This window comes from Curcuma longa, chromosome 8 (genome assembly GCF_044706935.1).
Source record: "Curcuma longa cultivar G26 ecotype Majalengka, Jawa Barat chromosome 8, ITB_CL_G26_1.1, whole genome shotgun sequence".
Classification (NCBI taxonomy): Eukaryota; Viridiplantae; Streptophyta; class Magnoliopsida; order Zingiberales; family Zingiberaceae; genus Curcuma; species Curcuma longa.
In genome coordinates, this window is record NC_133868.1 from 7,496,788 (window position 1) to 7,512,422 (window position 15,635).

The window sequence follows — 15,635 nt, forward strand, 5'->3', positions numbered from 1 at the left end:
AAGAATTTTTGGATTAACAATAGAATTTGGGAAATTTAGAGAAGAAAAATTAGAAGACAATAATTTTTAAGAAAAAAAAAATCAATATTGGAGCGTCGTTTGATATAATACAAATTATGAAGATATGTTTTGGAAAAAAAGGCGGCACCATCATCGATCGACGGAAGAGTTCGTAGCGGGTGAAAGGCGGCGGAGATATTAACAATTCATTCTGTAGTACGAGGATGATCACTAAATATTTAATTAGTAGATCCTGACGGCGGCAGCAGACCGAGGGTGAAGGGCACACCGGTCTGCGGCAGCCACGTGTTGCCTTGAATGAATCGCTGGACGGTGAACTTTTGGGCGTGGCTGAGGTCAACTTTCTTCACTCCCCGCCACGTCACCCTCTGGCTTTTGTCAGCGCCGGGTCCACGGTTGTCGATCTCAGTGTAGAAGCAAGTGTTGAGGCCGAAGTCGCCCAACCATGGCAGCCACCCCTTGGGATTGATCAGGTCGTCCAATTGCGACTGCATCACGAAGGTCCTGGAGTACTCCTTCCATGGGCGGCCCAGGAAGGTGGGAAGCTTGTTGCGGAAGGGGTAGTATTCTGGGTCAGCGCTGATGGTGCAGTTGTGGAGGATGATGCCGCCGGTGGATCGTCGGTCCTTGCGCCCCTGAGCCGTCACAATGTTCTGCTGGTTGTCCAAAGGCTTCCTGGCCAAGATGAGGCAGTTCTGGAAGATGGAGGCAGAGTCACCGAAGATGAAGTCGATGGTGCCGGTGATGGTGCATTCGCGGTAGAACTGCCGTTTGGTGTGCACGTACAGCGTGTCCTGGTAACCGTCGAGTCTCACGTTGTAGAAGACCGACTTGTCCGACTGCACTCGCAGTGCCACAGCCTGGTGCTTCGCGGCACCGGCTGAGTTCTCGATCCACAAGTCCTTGGCGATGAATCCATCTCCGACCACCGCTGCACCCATAATTTGTATTCATTTTGCGAACTTTTTTCCCGTGAATTAATTAAGTGCCAATTATGGAATCATACGTACCAACGGTGGCGGTTTTGAAGGTGGCGACGCCATCGACGAAGTTGAGGCTGCCGGTGATCTTGGTCTTGGTTGGCCCATCGCCGACCATCATTAAGTTGGTATAGCTCCGGCCGATCTCGACCTTCTCATTGTACACTCCTTCCTTGATGTAGATAACCACGTTCTTGGCGCTGTTCTGGGGAACTTTTAGCAAGGCCTCGGCGATGGTCTTGACGTCGCCGGAGCCATCCTTGGCCACTGTGACATCGGGCTTCAGCTTTGCCGGGCTCTTCTGGAGAAGCCTGCGCTTGCCGCCAGAGACCCACGAAGGGAACGACTCCGCATCGACTGCGAGGAGCTTGCGATTCAAGTCACCAAGCTCGAACTTGTCGAGTGTATCTCCGAAGCTGGTGACGATGGCGAGAACGTTGCTGGTGAGTTGGGCAGAGCTGTTCAGCGCCTTGCGCATGGACGCCGCGGCGTCAGTGTCGGCGTCCTCGAAACCGTCGAGGCACGTCTCCTGGTAGGTGATGCTGGCGCTGATCCAAACCTTGAGGTCGTCGATGAACTTGTCGATCTTCTCCATGGAGAAGTCATCGAGTCGGTCGACTGAGGTGCGGAGGTCGTCAATGGCATAGTCGAGGAGCTCGCGGCAGTTCTCGAGGGCCTCGGAGGTGCGCGGGTCCTTGGCCGCCTCCTGAATCGTCGAGGAGTGGTCGAAGGCTTGCTTGATGTGGTCGATGGTGATGTTGAAGACAAGGCCGACGAGGTCCTTGGGCTCGGTGTTGTTGCCGGCGACGGAGGAGAGGGTGGTCTCGCAAGTCTGCTGGTAGTCGGTGGGCTGGCAGAACTGTTGGATGTTCTTCTGCGAGGTGGACAGCTGGGCCATTTCCGGTTTAGAAGAATCGGCGGCTTGGCGGTTAGAAACGGTGACGACGCCGACAGTGGCTACACAGGCAACGAGGACGACAACTGAGACGACGAGAACGACGGCCTTGCCCATGATTATTAACTGTTTATCCAATCCTTATTTGTTTTATTGGATGGTCCCCTTCCAATCTAGAGCTAGATTTTATTGAAAATGGAAGGAAGGGGGAAGACCCCGATGGCAGGACGATGGAGAACGAGCGGGTCGAGGCATTATATACCGGAGCGGAGCCGAGGGACGAAGGCAGTTTGTGGTTTGGAGGATGGCCCTTGGATATAGGAAGAGAGAGAGAGGCATCGAGACTAAAATAGTATATCGATAAACAATTTGTATCCTGCGCCGTACAACCAGCTCGGGCTACGGTAAGCTCGGCGTCCTTATTTATAGAAATATTCTTTGGTCAACATATCAAGGAGGATGCACACGATCCTAAAAATGGTAATTTGACAATTTTTAATTTTCAAAAAATATTTTAGAAAAAAAAAGAAGGTAGATTTTAGGAGGATTTTTTTCCTAAATTGAAATTCCTACAATTTATTTAAATTGCAGTCACTTTATTAGCAGATACTTCAATAATGTCACGATCATATTAAGTCGATATGCCTATTTATTATGATGTTTTAGAAATTTTAATAAGATATGATTTAAAAATTGTGGTAGTTATTAATGTGAATGAGTTAAAAAAAGTTAAATACTTATTTTTTCTCTGCAATGAAAACTAAAACAGAAGAATAATATATAAAGTTTGAAATTCTAAATCGATGCAAGTAGATAATTTGTTGGCAAAATTTATCCTTATAATTATACCGTTAATATATAAAATTATCAAAGTGGGTAATACATTGTAATATAAACTTGTTCCGTATTCTGCTTCAAACTAATTAATTTTTACTACGCTTATTCCCAATTTTGGTCTTCTAACTATAAGTCATTACAATATCTATTTCTTTTTTTTTTGTAATACAATTTTTACAGATCATCGAATATGTCACTAAAATAAATTTAAAAATATTTATTTTTCAGTCGATCTATTTTTTAAATAGATTTACTTTCTTTAGACACTTTATAATTTCTTCATCGTCTTTGTAATCTTTAATTTTAACATGCCTTAGTGTCAAATTTTTTTATATTAATACATTTTAATTCACACCAATATCTTAATTAGTTGATTTTTTTTCATATACAATAATTGATTTATTAATTAGCTAATTCTCCAAAGGCTATAAAAATTAAAATTTCATAACATCATTCAATTGCCAACACATTTATTAGTTTTCAAAGCATAATTTCATATGATTTGAGCTTGATTTGCATTTGATTTGTAATATAATTTGCTTTGGTTGGTTATAAAATCATTAATTCTTCCGGTCATTTAATTTGAGCTTGATTTGCATTTGATTTGTAATATTATAAGTGTAGCTACTATAATACTGAATAAATAATAATATCTAATAGGTATAGAAATAATTAATGAAGCAAGTTGAAATTAAAAAAATATGACTATAATAAAAATGTTTTAACTTAATTAAAATTATAATATATAAATTATTATTATATTAAATATTTTAAAAATAATTTAATAAAAATTATTTCAACTTAATCAGAAATTACTTTAATACTATTGTAATAATTATAGCAAAATTACTCAAACCAAAATTAAATAATTTTATATCAATTTTTTTTACAACTTAATCAAAATTACTCATTGAAATCACTCAAACTTGTTATATATATTTATGATAACTTTAAAATTTGCCTATGTTATAATACTCAAAATTAATTTTAGTTATTTTGACCAAGTTAATTTATTTTTTCCCATAAATTTATATTTATTTAGCGTGGCGTATTATATCATTAAATTTAGAAGTCTTAATTTACCGCCGCCTCCTGCCCTCCGCCGACAATCTCCTGCGCCTTCTCCTTTTCGATCCTTCGCCTTCTCTTTTTCGATCCGCGTCTTGAAGCTGCCTCGCCATTTCCGCTCTTCCCTTCCGATTTCTTCAGAAAAATTGATTTGGGGGCTGAGTCTACCACGCTGGTGTTGATAATGGGATCAAAATCGAAGCCCGACTACGAGCCGCTGCGAGACCTCTTCCGCCCGCACGTTGAGTCCTTTGATTACTTTCTAGACGAGGGTCTTGAAAAAATATTTCTTGCAATACGGGCCGTAGAAATCGTCGACCGTACAACTGGAGTCAAGCTCAGAAATATCCTTTATACAGTTTTTAAGTTCGTTTACTTTATTTGTTTACATTGTTTCATCACAGTCGTTCTCTATATTTTTCCTTAATCGACTTGAATACTTTCCCTAGAGTGTCCGCAGTTGCTTCCTCCAACGAAAGATGGGCGGCTAAACGAACCTTTGTATCCCCATACGGTTGGCGCTCTTGTTTTAAAATTAAAATTTTAGTATATTGATTTATTTTGCTAGTGATTCTGACCTATCTTACAAAATCAGTGTAGGCAAGCCAGAACAACTTATAAAGGAAATTTCAAGGCCTTATTGTGTTTTCAGTATGATGATGGAGTAATTGTTAGAGAATCTATCAACTTTGGACATCTGCCAATAATGCTGAAGGTATGATGATTTATTGTTCTATGTTTTCTGTTTTACATTTCCTTGATCTATGTTACTATATATAATATTATAACACGTCCCATCTGAGAAAATAAGTCTTTGAGGTCTTCAACTGTCGATAGGAGAGGGTTTGCACAATTTCTAGTATATCAGATAACATATATAACACAAACTAGAACTTGCTAACGGTTATTTTTGGACCATATTTTTGTTTTCTGCTCGTGCAATAAAAATCTTATTTGTTTGTTTTGCTTGAGAAGGATACGAAGAAATTCAGGTACTGCATTGTTAAGACATTGGTTTGAGACCTTAGAATCATGCAGGCTGAAAAAATCCCACGGAATTAAATTATCAAGAGGCAGAGTTTTGGCTGCATTCTCCAAGTACAGGAAAAATGCAAGGATGTTGTTGTAGTGGGTTGTAATGGCCAGTCATGCAGGGGAAACACATAGGTGCCATGTTTTGAATTATTCCAATCAGCTGCTGTGTTCTGCTTTCTGATGTTTATAGGCTGCACCGTTCAAGAAATAGTAATCTTGGTTGTAAAATATTTCTGTTGAAATGTGCTATTCATGGATTATACCATAAGACCATTTGATACCTTGGGTAGATGGGAGTTTCCTTAATAAATTTTAAGAGATAGATTTTTTTTTTAATTAAAAAATTTTAGGCATTCTCTCTCTCTCTCTCTCTCTCTCTCTCTCTCTCTCTATATATATATATATATATATATATATATATATATATATATATATATATATATATATATATATATATAGTATATAGGTTCCTGGCCATGGTTATAATGTATAACTTGACTACTACATTAAGCAAGATCTTAGATAATTGCATTTTTGTCTTTTCAGTCAATTAATTATTTTTTCTTCTCGTCATTCAACAATGTTTTTAATGGTCTCAGTCAAAACTCTGCCATCTGAGAGGTGCTGACCCTCAAAAGCTTGTTTTCCACAAAGAGGAAGCAACAGAAATGGGCGGGTAGGTGAACTTTTCAATCACTAGCTACATTCTCTCCTTTTATTTCATTAAACTTATTTGATGTCCATATAATCACAATTTTTTGGTTGAGAAATTAATCTTTTAGCTTCCTGGAAATTAAATGTTGAACATTATATCGCTCACATACCATGACACAACTATATGCAATAGATGCTTCTATCTAACACTCTCAATTTGATGAATGAAGCTAGAAAGTTTTATGCAATTTAATCAGATACAACGAGTGACTATTAGACTATATTTTATGTTAGTTTATAGAAGGGAGATTGCAAAATCTATAGTAGTTATTGCATCTTTAGGAGATGAAGTGAACACATCTTTAATAAGGATAGAGATAAAGGGGCTAGACTCTTGAATTCCTCCTATACTGACTGCTCATGTATAAACGCACATTACAACTCAAAAATCTCTCTCTCTCCCTTTTTGTCTCCCTTAGGTTTTTTGCATTCTCTTCATCTCCCAATGAAAAGCTAATTATCAGAGATCTTGTGGTCTCTCTTCTACAAACAAGCAATAACTATCATCATCTGTGGGATTCATAGAACCAAATCTTGTTACTGATTGAATTAACTATATATTGTTTTTTTTTTCTGATAAAACACACTACCCATGAAATTCATAGAACCTTGTTTCGGTATTAATTGAATTAAATACGAATCCAATCTGGAGTTGAGATGAATCAAATTTGAACATGATTGAATTTCCTCTGTTAAAACAAAATAAAGACTTGACATTTGTTTATACCTTCCTAGATACTTCATTTGCGGCGGAATGGAGCGACTTATACGACTTTTAATTATACAAAAGCGTAACTATGTGAGATGCTTGTTGTAACTCCTACTTTTCTCATTTCTCTGCTTATGATGGTTTTCCCTAGCTTCCTGATGTAAATGTAACTTGTGTGATTTAGCCAATGAGCATGGTGCGCAAATCATTTAGTAAACGTGGACCTGGCTACAGTGATAAAGCAGTGGTTATAAGGTGCTTGTGTCTGTTCTACTCTTTTGTGGATACATTTCAAAGTTTTCTGAAATTTTTTCTTTTTTGTGGTGCTATGAGGTATCATTGATCTACTTTCAGTCAGGACCTTTATGTTTCACTTTTCTTGCATTTAGGTGATATCAACTTATGATACTTAGTTCTGAATCACTATGGCTATCATTGAAACTTCAGAAATGTTATTGTAAGCCAGAAGCTAACATACCAAGCAACTCAAGGGTTGGAATATCCAAAATGGAAATAATATTTTGTGAGGCTTGTGATCTTCTGTTGACACACATGAATAACTGGTAGGAAATATAAGAGATGAGAGGGGCATAATTGGATTCCTTGGGTTTGGAGAACTTGCATACAAAATACAAATGAAGGCAAATGGAGACTAAAAATTTCCCCTCCATATCTCTTAAATTGATCTTGTTAGACCAAGAAGCCCTAATTAACAATCAGAATGTTACCTAGCATAAAGATATTAAATGTGTTACCTAAATATGTCTTTGTAATATCATAAGGTGATTACACTATTTGAGTTTATTTATGTTTTGCCAAAGCTTGAAGTACTATGCAATATTTGGTGCATTTACTTTTATTTCTTGATTTGCTCTTGATAGGTCTCTAATGCATAAAATGATTTTTCTAGCTCTCCACAAAGTGGTGTCTGAGTCATCATCACTGTTTTCCCACTCTTCTTGAACTTTGCTTGTTGTATAGGAGCGTTAGGCATTGTAGCTGGCTCCTAATGTAAAACTCAGTTATTTTTTTTTTTGAATTTAGGAAAAAGTGTGTATCAAAATGATTTGGTTAGTCTTAAAATTATAGCATTTCGCACACTATCCTCTGTTAATGCACTGAAGAATTGGTGTAATTCTGTATTTTACCAAAATCTTATTTCCTATAGATGTACTCAAGAAGACCAAACTTCTGTCACTCTCAAGTTATACTACCTTGAAAATGGAAGTGCAAGACTTGGATTCTGGTAGTATTTCATATTTAATTTGCTCCATAAGTCATTCAGCTTCTGGATTTTCAAAATGTAATGTATTATGCAACCTTCTAGGATAAGAGGAAGAGAGTTTTTGCTTCCAGTTGGTATTATTTTGAAGGTACGTTATCCTAAACTCGACTCACTCTAAATCATTTAAGAGATTTTGTTGTTTTTCAGGAGTTTTTTAAATTCTCTATCTTGAGAAACCTTGAGTATTGTTATGCTTTGTTTAGATATACCTTGCTGATAGTCTGGTAATTTAATACAATTGTAGAAGTAAATATGTGTATTCTCAAGTTTAGTGGTGCCATTGTAGAGAGTTGTTAAACAATTGTTTGCCATTGTTTCTAGTCTGGATCTGCTTAGATCCTGTATCTGTGTGGAGTATGTGCGTTGAGTTTGTGATCCATACCAAGACTAGTGTGTTTCTAAATTGCAAATCCATAGTAGATATGTAGATTGTGCTACAATGTGGATCCTTAGTTTAAATATGATTGGAGTCAAAGCAATCTGGAATTGATCAAAAGTTACTCATATATTCATTTAGTAATATCATTTTAAAACTTCATTGCTGTATAACCTAATGTGTTCACCGGCAGTTTCAGTCATCCAGTGAAGCCTAAGGTAAATTTTAATTCTTTTGATGGTTGAACATAGACCATCAATGTGACTCTCAGGGACATGATTAAAATATTGGAAACATCTTATGCAATCAAAAGACTTAAAAGGAATATCTTGAGAATCTTTTAGAATCTTCTTCCTACCCATTGGAAAAATTTGTGACTGTTAGTTAGCAATTCAATGAGCAAATCGTGAAGTCATTTTATGCGAACCCACCCTATTTATGGGTCACATAAAAAATATCATTTGTATGCTCAGATATGCAGTATACGTTTGTGGGTTGTCTCCTGGTTCAGTCAATAACTTTTTAATGCATGCCTATGTCCTCCCTGTTTCTCTCTTTTTCTTGCTTTCTAGTTTGCATAGTTAATAGTAAGATGGTCTTTACAGGCTCTTATCCACACAAATGATCAAGAAATCCTTCTAAGCTTGACATGTTTTTATAATGAGAGATACCAAAGAGAAAAAGGTGCTGTTGGTACTCAACTTATTGGTGAAAGGGCTCTAATTATTCTTGATGAAGTCAGATATTTGTCGCTTTTAACTCGCCATCAGTGCTTGAAGCATATTGGTATTCCTTGATATCTAGTGCTTTTGATGATGTATATTGTGCATTGCAGTAATCTGTGTCTTTAATCTGTAGGAGAGTACTTTAGACCTGTCATGGATGGATTTGAAACTGAGAGTAATACAACTGTAAGTTAAACTCCATAGATATATTCATGAATTTGTATGCTTCATTTCACTATGCAAAAAGAATTCTCCTTACCAACACTGTCCTGTAGCTATTTGATCGGCACCTGTAACATTATGTCCTGTAGGTTGCAGAAGCTGTTCTTAGAGACTATATCTTTATTCATCTTGGGAGCAATCATGACAAGTTCAATTTGCTAATGTTAGTTCTTTTTATCTCACATAATCATATTAGTTTCTCTCTCTTTCTATATATATATATTCTGTCTTACTAATCTATGTCATTTTGTACATGAGTTTGTCTTGAATACCCTTCATAATCCTCTGCTCTTCAGTTTTATGCTGCAGAAACTTTATGCACTTGTAGATCAAACTGCCGCCCCTGATAATCCTGATACACTGCAACACCAGGAAGTTCTATTGCCTGGACACTTGATAGCCATTTATCTAAAGGTATTCTGTTTATGCATTCATGATTTATACCTGATTAATGAGTATTTAGATATTTTACAAAGTAACTCTTGTTGTATTATTTTAGTATTTTGTTGGTGTACTATATTCTCTTTTGGTCACTACACATGATTTGGTTTGCTTCTGTCATGATTTTTGCCTTGTATGCACGAGTTAGCCAATCCACAACTCGTATCTGTCACCTAACTGATACAGCCGATCTTCTTATATATGTAGGAAAAACTTCAAGTGTGGTTGAGGAAGGCAAGACAACAGCTTCTTGATGAGCTAGCAAAGAAGGAAAGAACCTTTGATATAAAAAGTGGTATAAATATCTTTCAATTTCTCAGGTCATAACATATTGTTTTAGATTCAAACTATTGAAACAGTTAATTATTTAAAAGGTAAGTTATTGAATCTCACCCAAAATTTTGCACTATGTGATGGAGCCCGTCTAAACATTTGAAAATCATGATCCTAGTCAAATTTTGATGACTAGTTAATGAATGCAATTTATTGTCTAGGTCTTATTTAATTCTCTCTTGTTTTTGTGGCTAGGCAGCCATTTCCATTGCTATATTAGTCGGAATTAATCCCAAATGGATCATCAAGCTTGACTAAGAATAAGAACAAATCAAACAACTTAAATCAAGTTCGGAAAGTGGCAAGTCTAGGCTAAATTGAGAAATTTATCTTTCAAAGATCCTTTCATTTTGCTCCATGATATATCACAATAAAAGTGAACTCTATTTCGACATAGAAGTTGTCGTTGTTGATAGACATTCGCACCCATAAGGTTTTAAGCTAGATTCATTTAGCACATACTTCTCATTTTCATGTATCGATTCATTGCACCTTCCCTTCATACTTTGTTTTCAATACATCAACTATCAACATTTTGTCATGATGTTTGTACTTGTTGATGTTAATTAAGTTCTTCATAGTGGTAGGCTATGACTAACTTGTAGTAATTCTATAAACAGTAACACAAGTGAAGAAGATTGTAGCCAACAATTCTACAAATATTGGGAGGGTCATTGAGAGTATGATAAAGATTGGAAGATTGAACACGCTATCAGGTCTAGACTTGCCTCAGGTGATTGCTTTTTTACTCCCCTTGTGCAACTTATTTTGTTAATATCAATCTTTTATGGTAAGATTGTCAATGTTCTGCGGAAGGCATTAAGTCAATGATTTCTAGTAGCCCTTTCTTTTCTCTAGACCATTTTTGGGGAGCTTTTGTTAGGTTTATCTTTGAACGAAAAGTGAGATTATCAAATATTTAATTATAAAGTGTTATATTTCAATTTTTTTCCCGCCACTTTGGTTTCTCTTCCAAATCAGTAAAGCTGATATCTGCTAAATGTCATATTTAGTATTCTTCATATGGTCAGCATTGTCTTATTATTAATTTGTGTTCCTACAATCGATTAATCTCATCACTTTCTAGTTTTGTTTGAATTTCTTCACAGTTCTAATAGATCTTTTACTTGTTTTGGCTATGTAGAAAGAAGGGATGACCATTCAGGCAGAGAGGCTTAATTTCGCACGTTATCTATCTCATTTCCGTTCCGTACATAGAGGTGCTGCTTTTGCAAAAATGCGTACGACAAGTGTACGAAAATTGCTGCCAGAGTATGTCATCTCACTTTATCTTTTCTGAATGGCTTACAAGTTTGCTAGATGTTCATATGTTCATTAATTTCTCGCTGATGTTACAGGTCTTGGGGTTTCCTTTGCCCTGTCCATACTCCTGATGGGGACCCTTGTGGCTTGCTGAACCAAATGACTTGTTCCTGTCGTAAGTTTACAATCTATAAATAAAATTGTAAATCATGGTTTGTACATTTCAAGGTTTTGCAAACTCTTATCTCTTCATGGGTACCTTTGTTTCTCGGTAGAATAGATTTATTAAAATAGTAGCAGTCAAATGATGTGGTTACTTTTGTTTTATGTTTGTTCTAATATCTGTTTCCATATCATTGCATGTTGAACATAATCTTTTGTATTGCACGGTTAAAATATCCAGTTAAAGTTGTTGCTTCATTATTGGAATTCTTTAAAGTTTTATATAATCTAGCATGTTTGCTTTCCTACTTCAGGTATTTCATCTTCCTATGATTCGGAAGGAAAAACTAAAGACTCTCTCAAGATAAGAATGTTGATACTCTCTGTCTTAGTTGCGATTGGAATGACCCAATTGCTTCCGAAGCTTGAGCGTGCTGGCCCTCCTGAAATTCTTCATGTTCTCTTGGATGGATGTGTTGTAGGCTCTATAGCTTCTCATCAAATAGAGGAAGCCGTTACACATATCCGGAGCCTGAAGCTTTCTGCCTGGGTATTTCTTCTTGGATTTCCTTCTTTTATCTCCATTCAATTTCTAACAATTGTACCTACTTCTGCAGATTCCTGAAGATTTAGAGGTCGGATATGTACCTTTAAGTTTTGGCGGGGCATATCCTGGATTGTACCTCTTTACTAATCCTTCCAGATTTATTCGACCTGTTAGAAATCTTGCCCATGTCAATGATGGGGGTAATGATATCGAACTTATTGGGTCGTTCGAGCAGGTAAGGATATGATCTATGATTTACTTGTGCAGATTCTTGATGTTTGTCTTCTGAATAAAATGTTTATGTTGTCTATAGGTATTTATGGAAATAAGATGCCCTGATGGTGGAGATGGTGGAAGAAGAGAATTCTTTCCTGCGACACATGAAGAAATACACCCAACAGGAATACTTAGTGTAGTTGCCAATCTCACTCCCTGGTCTGATCACAATCAGAGCCCACGAAACATGTACCAATGCCAGGTTGGCTTTGTTTCATGTCATGTTAAATTTTTGTTTGTTGACAAATATGCTATTAGGACTATCCCTTAATTTCTTTTTTTTTTTTTTTTTTGCATATTAGATGGCCAAACAAACAATGGGGTTTTCTGGCCAAGCCTTGCAATACCGTGCAGATTTGAAGACATATCATCTCCAGGTGTGTCCATATAACATTTCCTAACTAAGCATTGGTTACTAATATTTTAGTTCTACTTGTTAGATTCTTCTTCTGTAGTTATTCTCATTGAAGCTTCCATTTTATGGTACATTGTGGTGGGATTTGGTCGACAAGACACCTGTTGGTGTCTTTTTTTTGTCTACGGATGCATAGACTATAGAAGGCTGCAGCCCTTTCTTAAGAACTAACTTTTTGACATGTCTATGTTTTCAAATTCCTAATATATATGAAAAGGTATTTTGCGGTATGACATCAAGGCAATATTTTTATTCTTAACTGTTATCATTAGATTATATGTTTGTTGATCTGTGCATGAACATATTTTAAATTTGTCATTTATATTTACAATTCCAAAATATCCTTCGCAGACTCCTCAATCTCCAATCGTTCGGACTGATTCATATACTAAATACTGCATGGATGAGTTCCCAATAGGCACAAATGCAATTGTTGCAGTTTTATCTCACACATGGTACGTTAAAATTAATTATGACGTGTCAATATTTTGCTATTGGCAAGCTAATACTCTAGCTCTTCCTTCCCCCCCTTTTTGCAGCTATGACATGGAAGATGCCATGATCTTGAACAAGTCGTCTGTGGAGCGTGGGTTAGGTCGTGGGCATATTTACCAGGTCTGTCTTATCATGCCTGCATTTTTATGGTTCACATATAACCATGTTACGGTGTTTTACTTTATATTGTTGTTGACTCTGTATTTGTCCTAATTATTTGGGATTAGTGATCTGAGTTTTATACAAACAACATTACTAGTAATATTAAAATAATTAAATTATTTTTCAATACATTGGACAATACTTTCTTCACTCATGTTTTTGTAATAATATTAATGTTCACATAATTCTTTCTAGTTTTGGTAAAGATAGATGAAGCTAATGTTATTTGTGGTCATTGTGATATGCCGGTTGTATTTTCTATAAGTTAATTACTACTACTTATTCTGGCAATGATTGTGCATATGCTGAAGTAAGTTCGCTCATTATGATCTGTTGTTGCTTGTTTTGTTTTGTTTTGTGTTTTCGATGCCCTTGTACCATCGAGAAGTAGTGTTTTTTACTTAATTAATCATTGAATGATTATTTTTCTTTATGCTTGTTTTTCATTTACAATTCACCACCATTTTTTTTTATGCAGACAGAGTCAATTGACTTGGCAAAGAAGCATGAGTCAAACCGGCTCCAAGAAATATTTGCTAGGAGCACCACTGATAAAAACACAATGTTTTCAATTGACTCTGATGGCCTACCTTACGTTGGACAGGTTATTTCACTTAAGTAATACATCTATGATTGTTGGCTATAATAGTAAAACATCAAACATATATTTGCAGATAGTACATCCACATGAGCCATTTTATAGCACACACAATACCTTAACAAGCACAACGAAACCAACTTATTCGAAAGGTTCAGAAGATGTCATCATTGATTATGTTTCTGTTGATGGTACTGGCTCAAAGAACTACCTGCAAAAGGTTTGATTCATTTTGTTATTTCACTATTTCTAACATAATGTGCATCTTCAGAATCACAGATTTAGGTCTTTATAATTTTCCTGTGTGCCTGTGAATTTCATACTTAATGTTTATGGCAAATTATCAGAAAACACAAACCAGGTTGTGATATTTCTTGGATGAATATACAAGTGAACATGGAACACTAACATTCTTCTGGAACAAAACCTTTTCCATTATTCATTATGTGCACTGCTAGTTAATTTTTGCTTAGGCTTCAAATGGTGAGTGAAGATGCTTAATGCAACAATTAACCTTTTCAGGCTAACATTCGTACTCGACGCACCAGATATCCTGTTATCGGCGATAAGTTTAGCAGCCGGCATGGGCAGAAGGGTGTTTGCTCTCAGCTATGGCCTGATGTTGACATGCCATTTTCTGCAGTTACTGGGATGCGACCAGATTTAATAATTAATCCTCATGCTTTTCCTTCGCGAATGACTATTGGAATGCTTTTGGAGATAATTGCAGCTAAGGTCACTCTTTAGTTCTTTCTTCTTTTTCTCTTGCTTATTACACTAGAGTTGTGCTTTATCTACGTAAACCTGGGTTTGATTAGAAAACTGGTGATCAATGCACCTAGGCGTTTCCGTTTCCTAACTCTCTTTTGGAATCATTTTTATCCTATGGCAAGCCTTAGTGGTAGCAAATTTTACATTTCTTTGCTAACCTTTGCAGGGGGGAAGCCTGCATGGAAAATTTGTCGATGGAACTCCTTTCCGTAGTTCAAATTGCAACAAAGAAGATGAAAAGGAATCCGAATCTAGCCCACTGCTTGATGAACTAGGTCCAATGCTGACTGCTTATGGTTTCGAATACTATGGAACAGAGGAATTCCATAGTGGAATTACAGGAAAGGAGATGCGTTGGGAGATTTATATCGGGCCTGTTTATTACCAGCGGCTGCGCCACATGGTTTCTGACAAGTTTCAGGTGATCCTTTATATTAAAGCTAGCTAGCTATTTGTCCCCTTCCCTAAAAGAAGAAGAAACGTTTCAGTTCATCGAGCTGTGCCATCAATCAACGTGATATATATACTTTTTAACTTGTATTAATTATGATTCAGGTGCGTTCTACGGGGCCTGTGGATCAGATCACGAGGCAACCCATTGGAGGAAGGAAACGAGGTGGAGGCATTCGGTTTGGAGAAATGGAACGCGATGCAGTTCTTGCCCATGGAGCTGCCTACCTTTTACACGACCGGCTGCACTCCTGCTCTGACTATCACATTGCTCACGCATGTTCCAACTGTGGCAGTCTTCTCAGTGCCACTATTATACAACCCCAAAAGAAGAAGCCAGTGCGTGCTCCCCCACCTGCCACAACTCCCAAGAACAACTATATATGCCAAGTTTGCAAAACAGGCGACGGAATACAAACTGTGGCGATGCCTTACGTGTCCAAATATTTGGCAACGGAATTAGCAACGATTAACATAAATGTGAGGGTTCAGTTGAGGAAACAAGCAAACTAATGGCTCATTGGTGTTTGCTTGTTCGACATCGCAGCAGACATGGTGAACTTGATCTGCAGAGATCCAATTTGTGAATCCACATTAGATGAGAGTTATGGTAGTTTAGTTGAGGTCGTTTGTTTTCCTATATACGTAATGGTATCTTAGGATTATTTAAGCATTTTTCTGGGCAATATAATCATTCTAATTAGGCAAACTTATAGCATCCTTTGAAGTTTATGGGTGTAATTTTATGTATTAATGTTGCCATTATAATAGAAATATCATTTTACTTAACTCCATCAAATGACTTGCTTGTTAAGGTGCATGTCTTGTAGTTCTACTATTTCATTCTGTGCCTCT

The 15,635-nt window shown here is 36.7% G+C and overlaps 2 protein-coding genes across 2 annotated transcripts; one reads left to right on the plus strand and one right to left on the minus strand.

Moving 5' to 3' along the window:
• Positions 1 to 239: 239 nt before the first annotated feature.
• On the minus strand, positions 240 to 2,013 carry LOC141833962 (putative pectinesterase/pectinesterase inhibitor 28). Its single transcript, XM_074721448.1, has 2 exons — positions 1,032 to 2,013; positions 240 to 952 (listed from the first exon to the last, which is right to left on the minus strand). Exons 1-2 carry the CDS (start codon positions 2,011 to 2,013, stop codon positions 240 to 242), a joined length of 1,695 nt encoding a protein of 564 aa, XP_074577549.1.
• A 1,896-nt stretch (positions 2,014 to 3,909) lies between these two features.
• LOC141832913 (DNA-directed RNA polymerase I subunit 2-like) lies at positions 3,910 to 15,490 on the plus strand. Its single transcript, XM_074720280.1, has 27 exons — positions 3,910 to 4,145; positions 4,242 to 4,315; positions 4,397 to 4,516; positions 5,436 to 5,512; positions 6,286 to 6,349; positions 6,444 to 6,514; positions 7,428 to 7,505; positions 7,587 to 7,632; positions 8,526 to 8,706; positions 8,779 to 8,831; positions 8,957 to 9,030; positions 9,164 to 9,281; positions 9,516 to 9,603; positions 10,262 to 10,374; positions 10,786 to 10,913; positions 11,000 to 11,079; positions 11,381 to 11,616; positions 11,684 to 11,848; positions 11,927 to 12,091; positions 12,192 to 12,266; positions 12,656 to 12,759; positions 12,844 to 12,919; positions 13,440 to 13,565; positions 13,636 to 13,779; positions 14,082 to 14,294; positions 14,497 to 14,751; positions 14,886 to 15,490. The coding sequence occupies exons 1-27, from the start codon at positions 3,986 to 3,988 to the stop codon at positions 15,291 to 15,293; spliced, it is 3,492 nt and encodes a 1,163-aa protein (XP_074576381.1). The 5' UTR covers positions 3,910 to 3,985; the 3' UTR covers positions 15,294 to 15,490.
• The last annotated feature ends 145 nt before the right edge of the window (positions 15,491 to 15,635 follow it).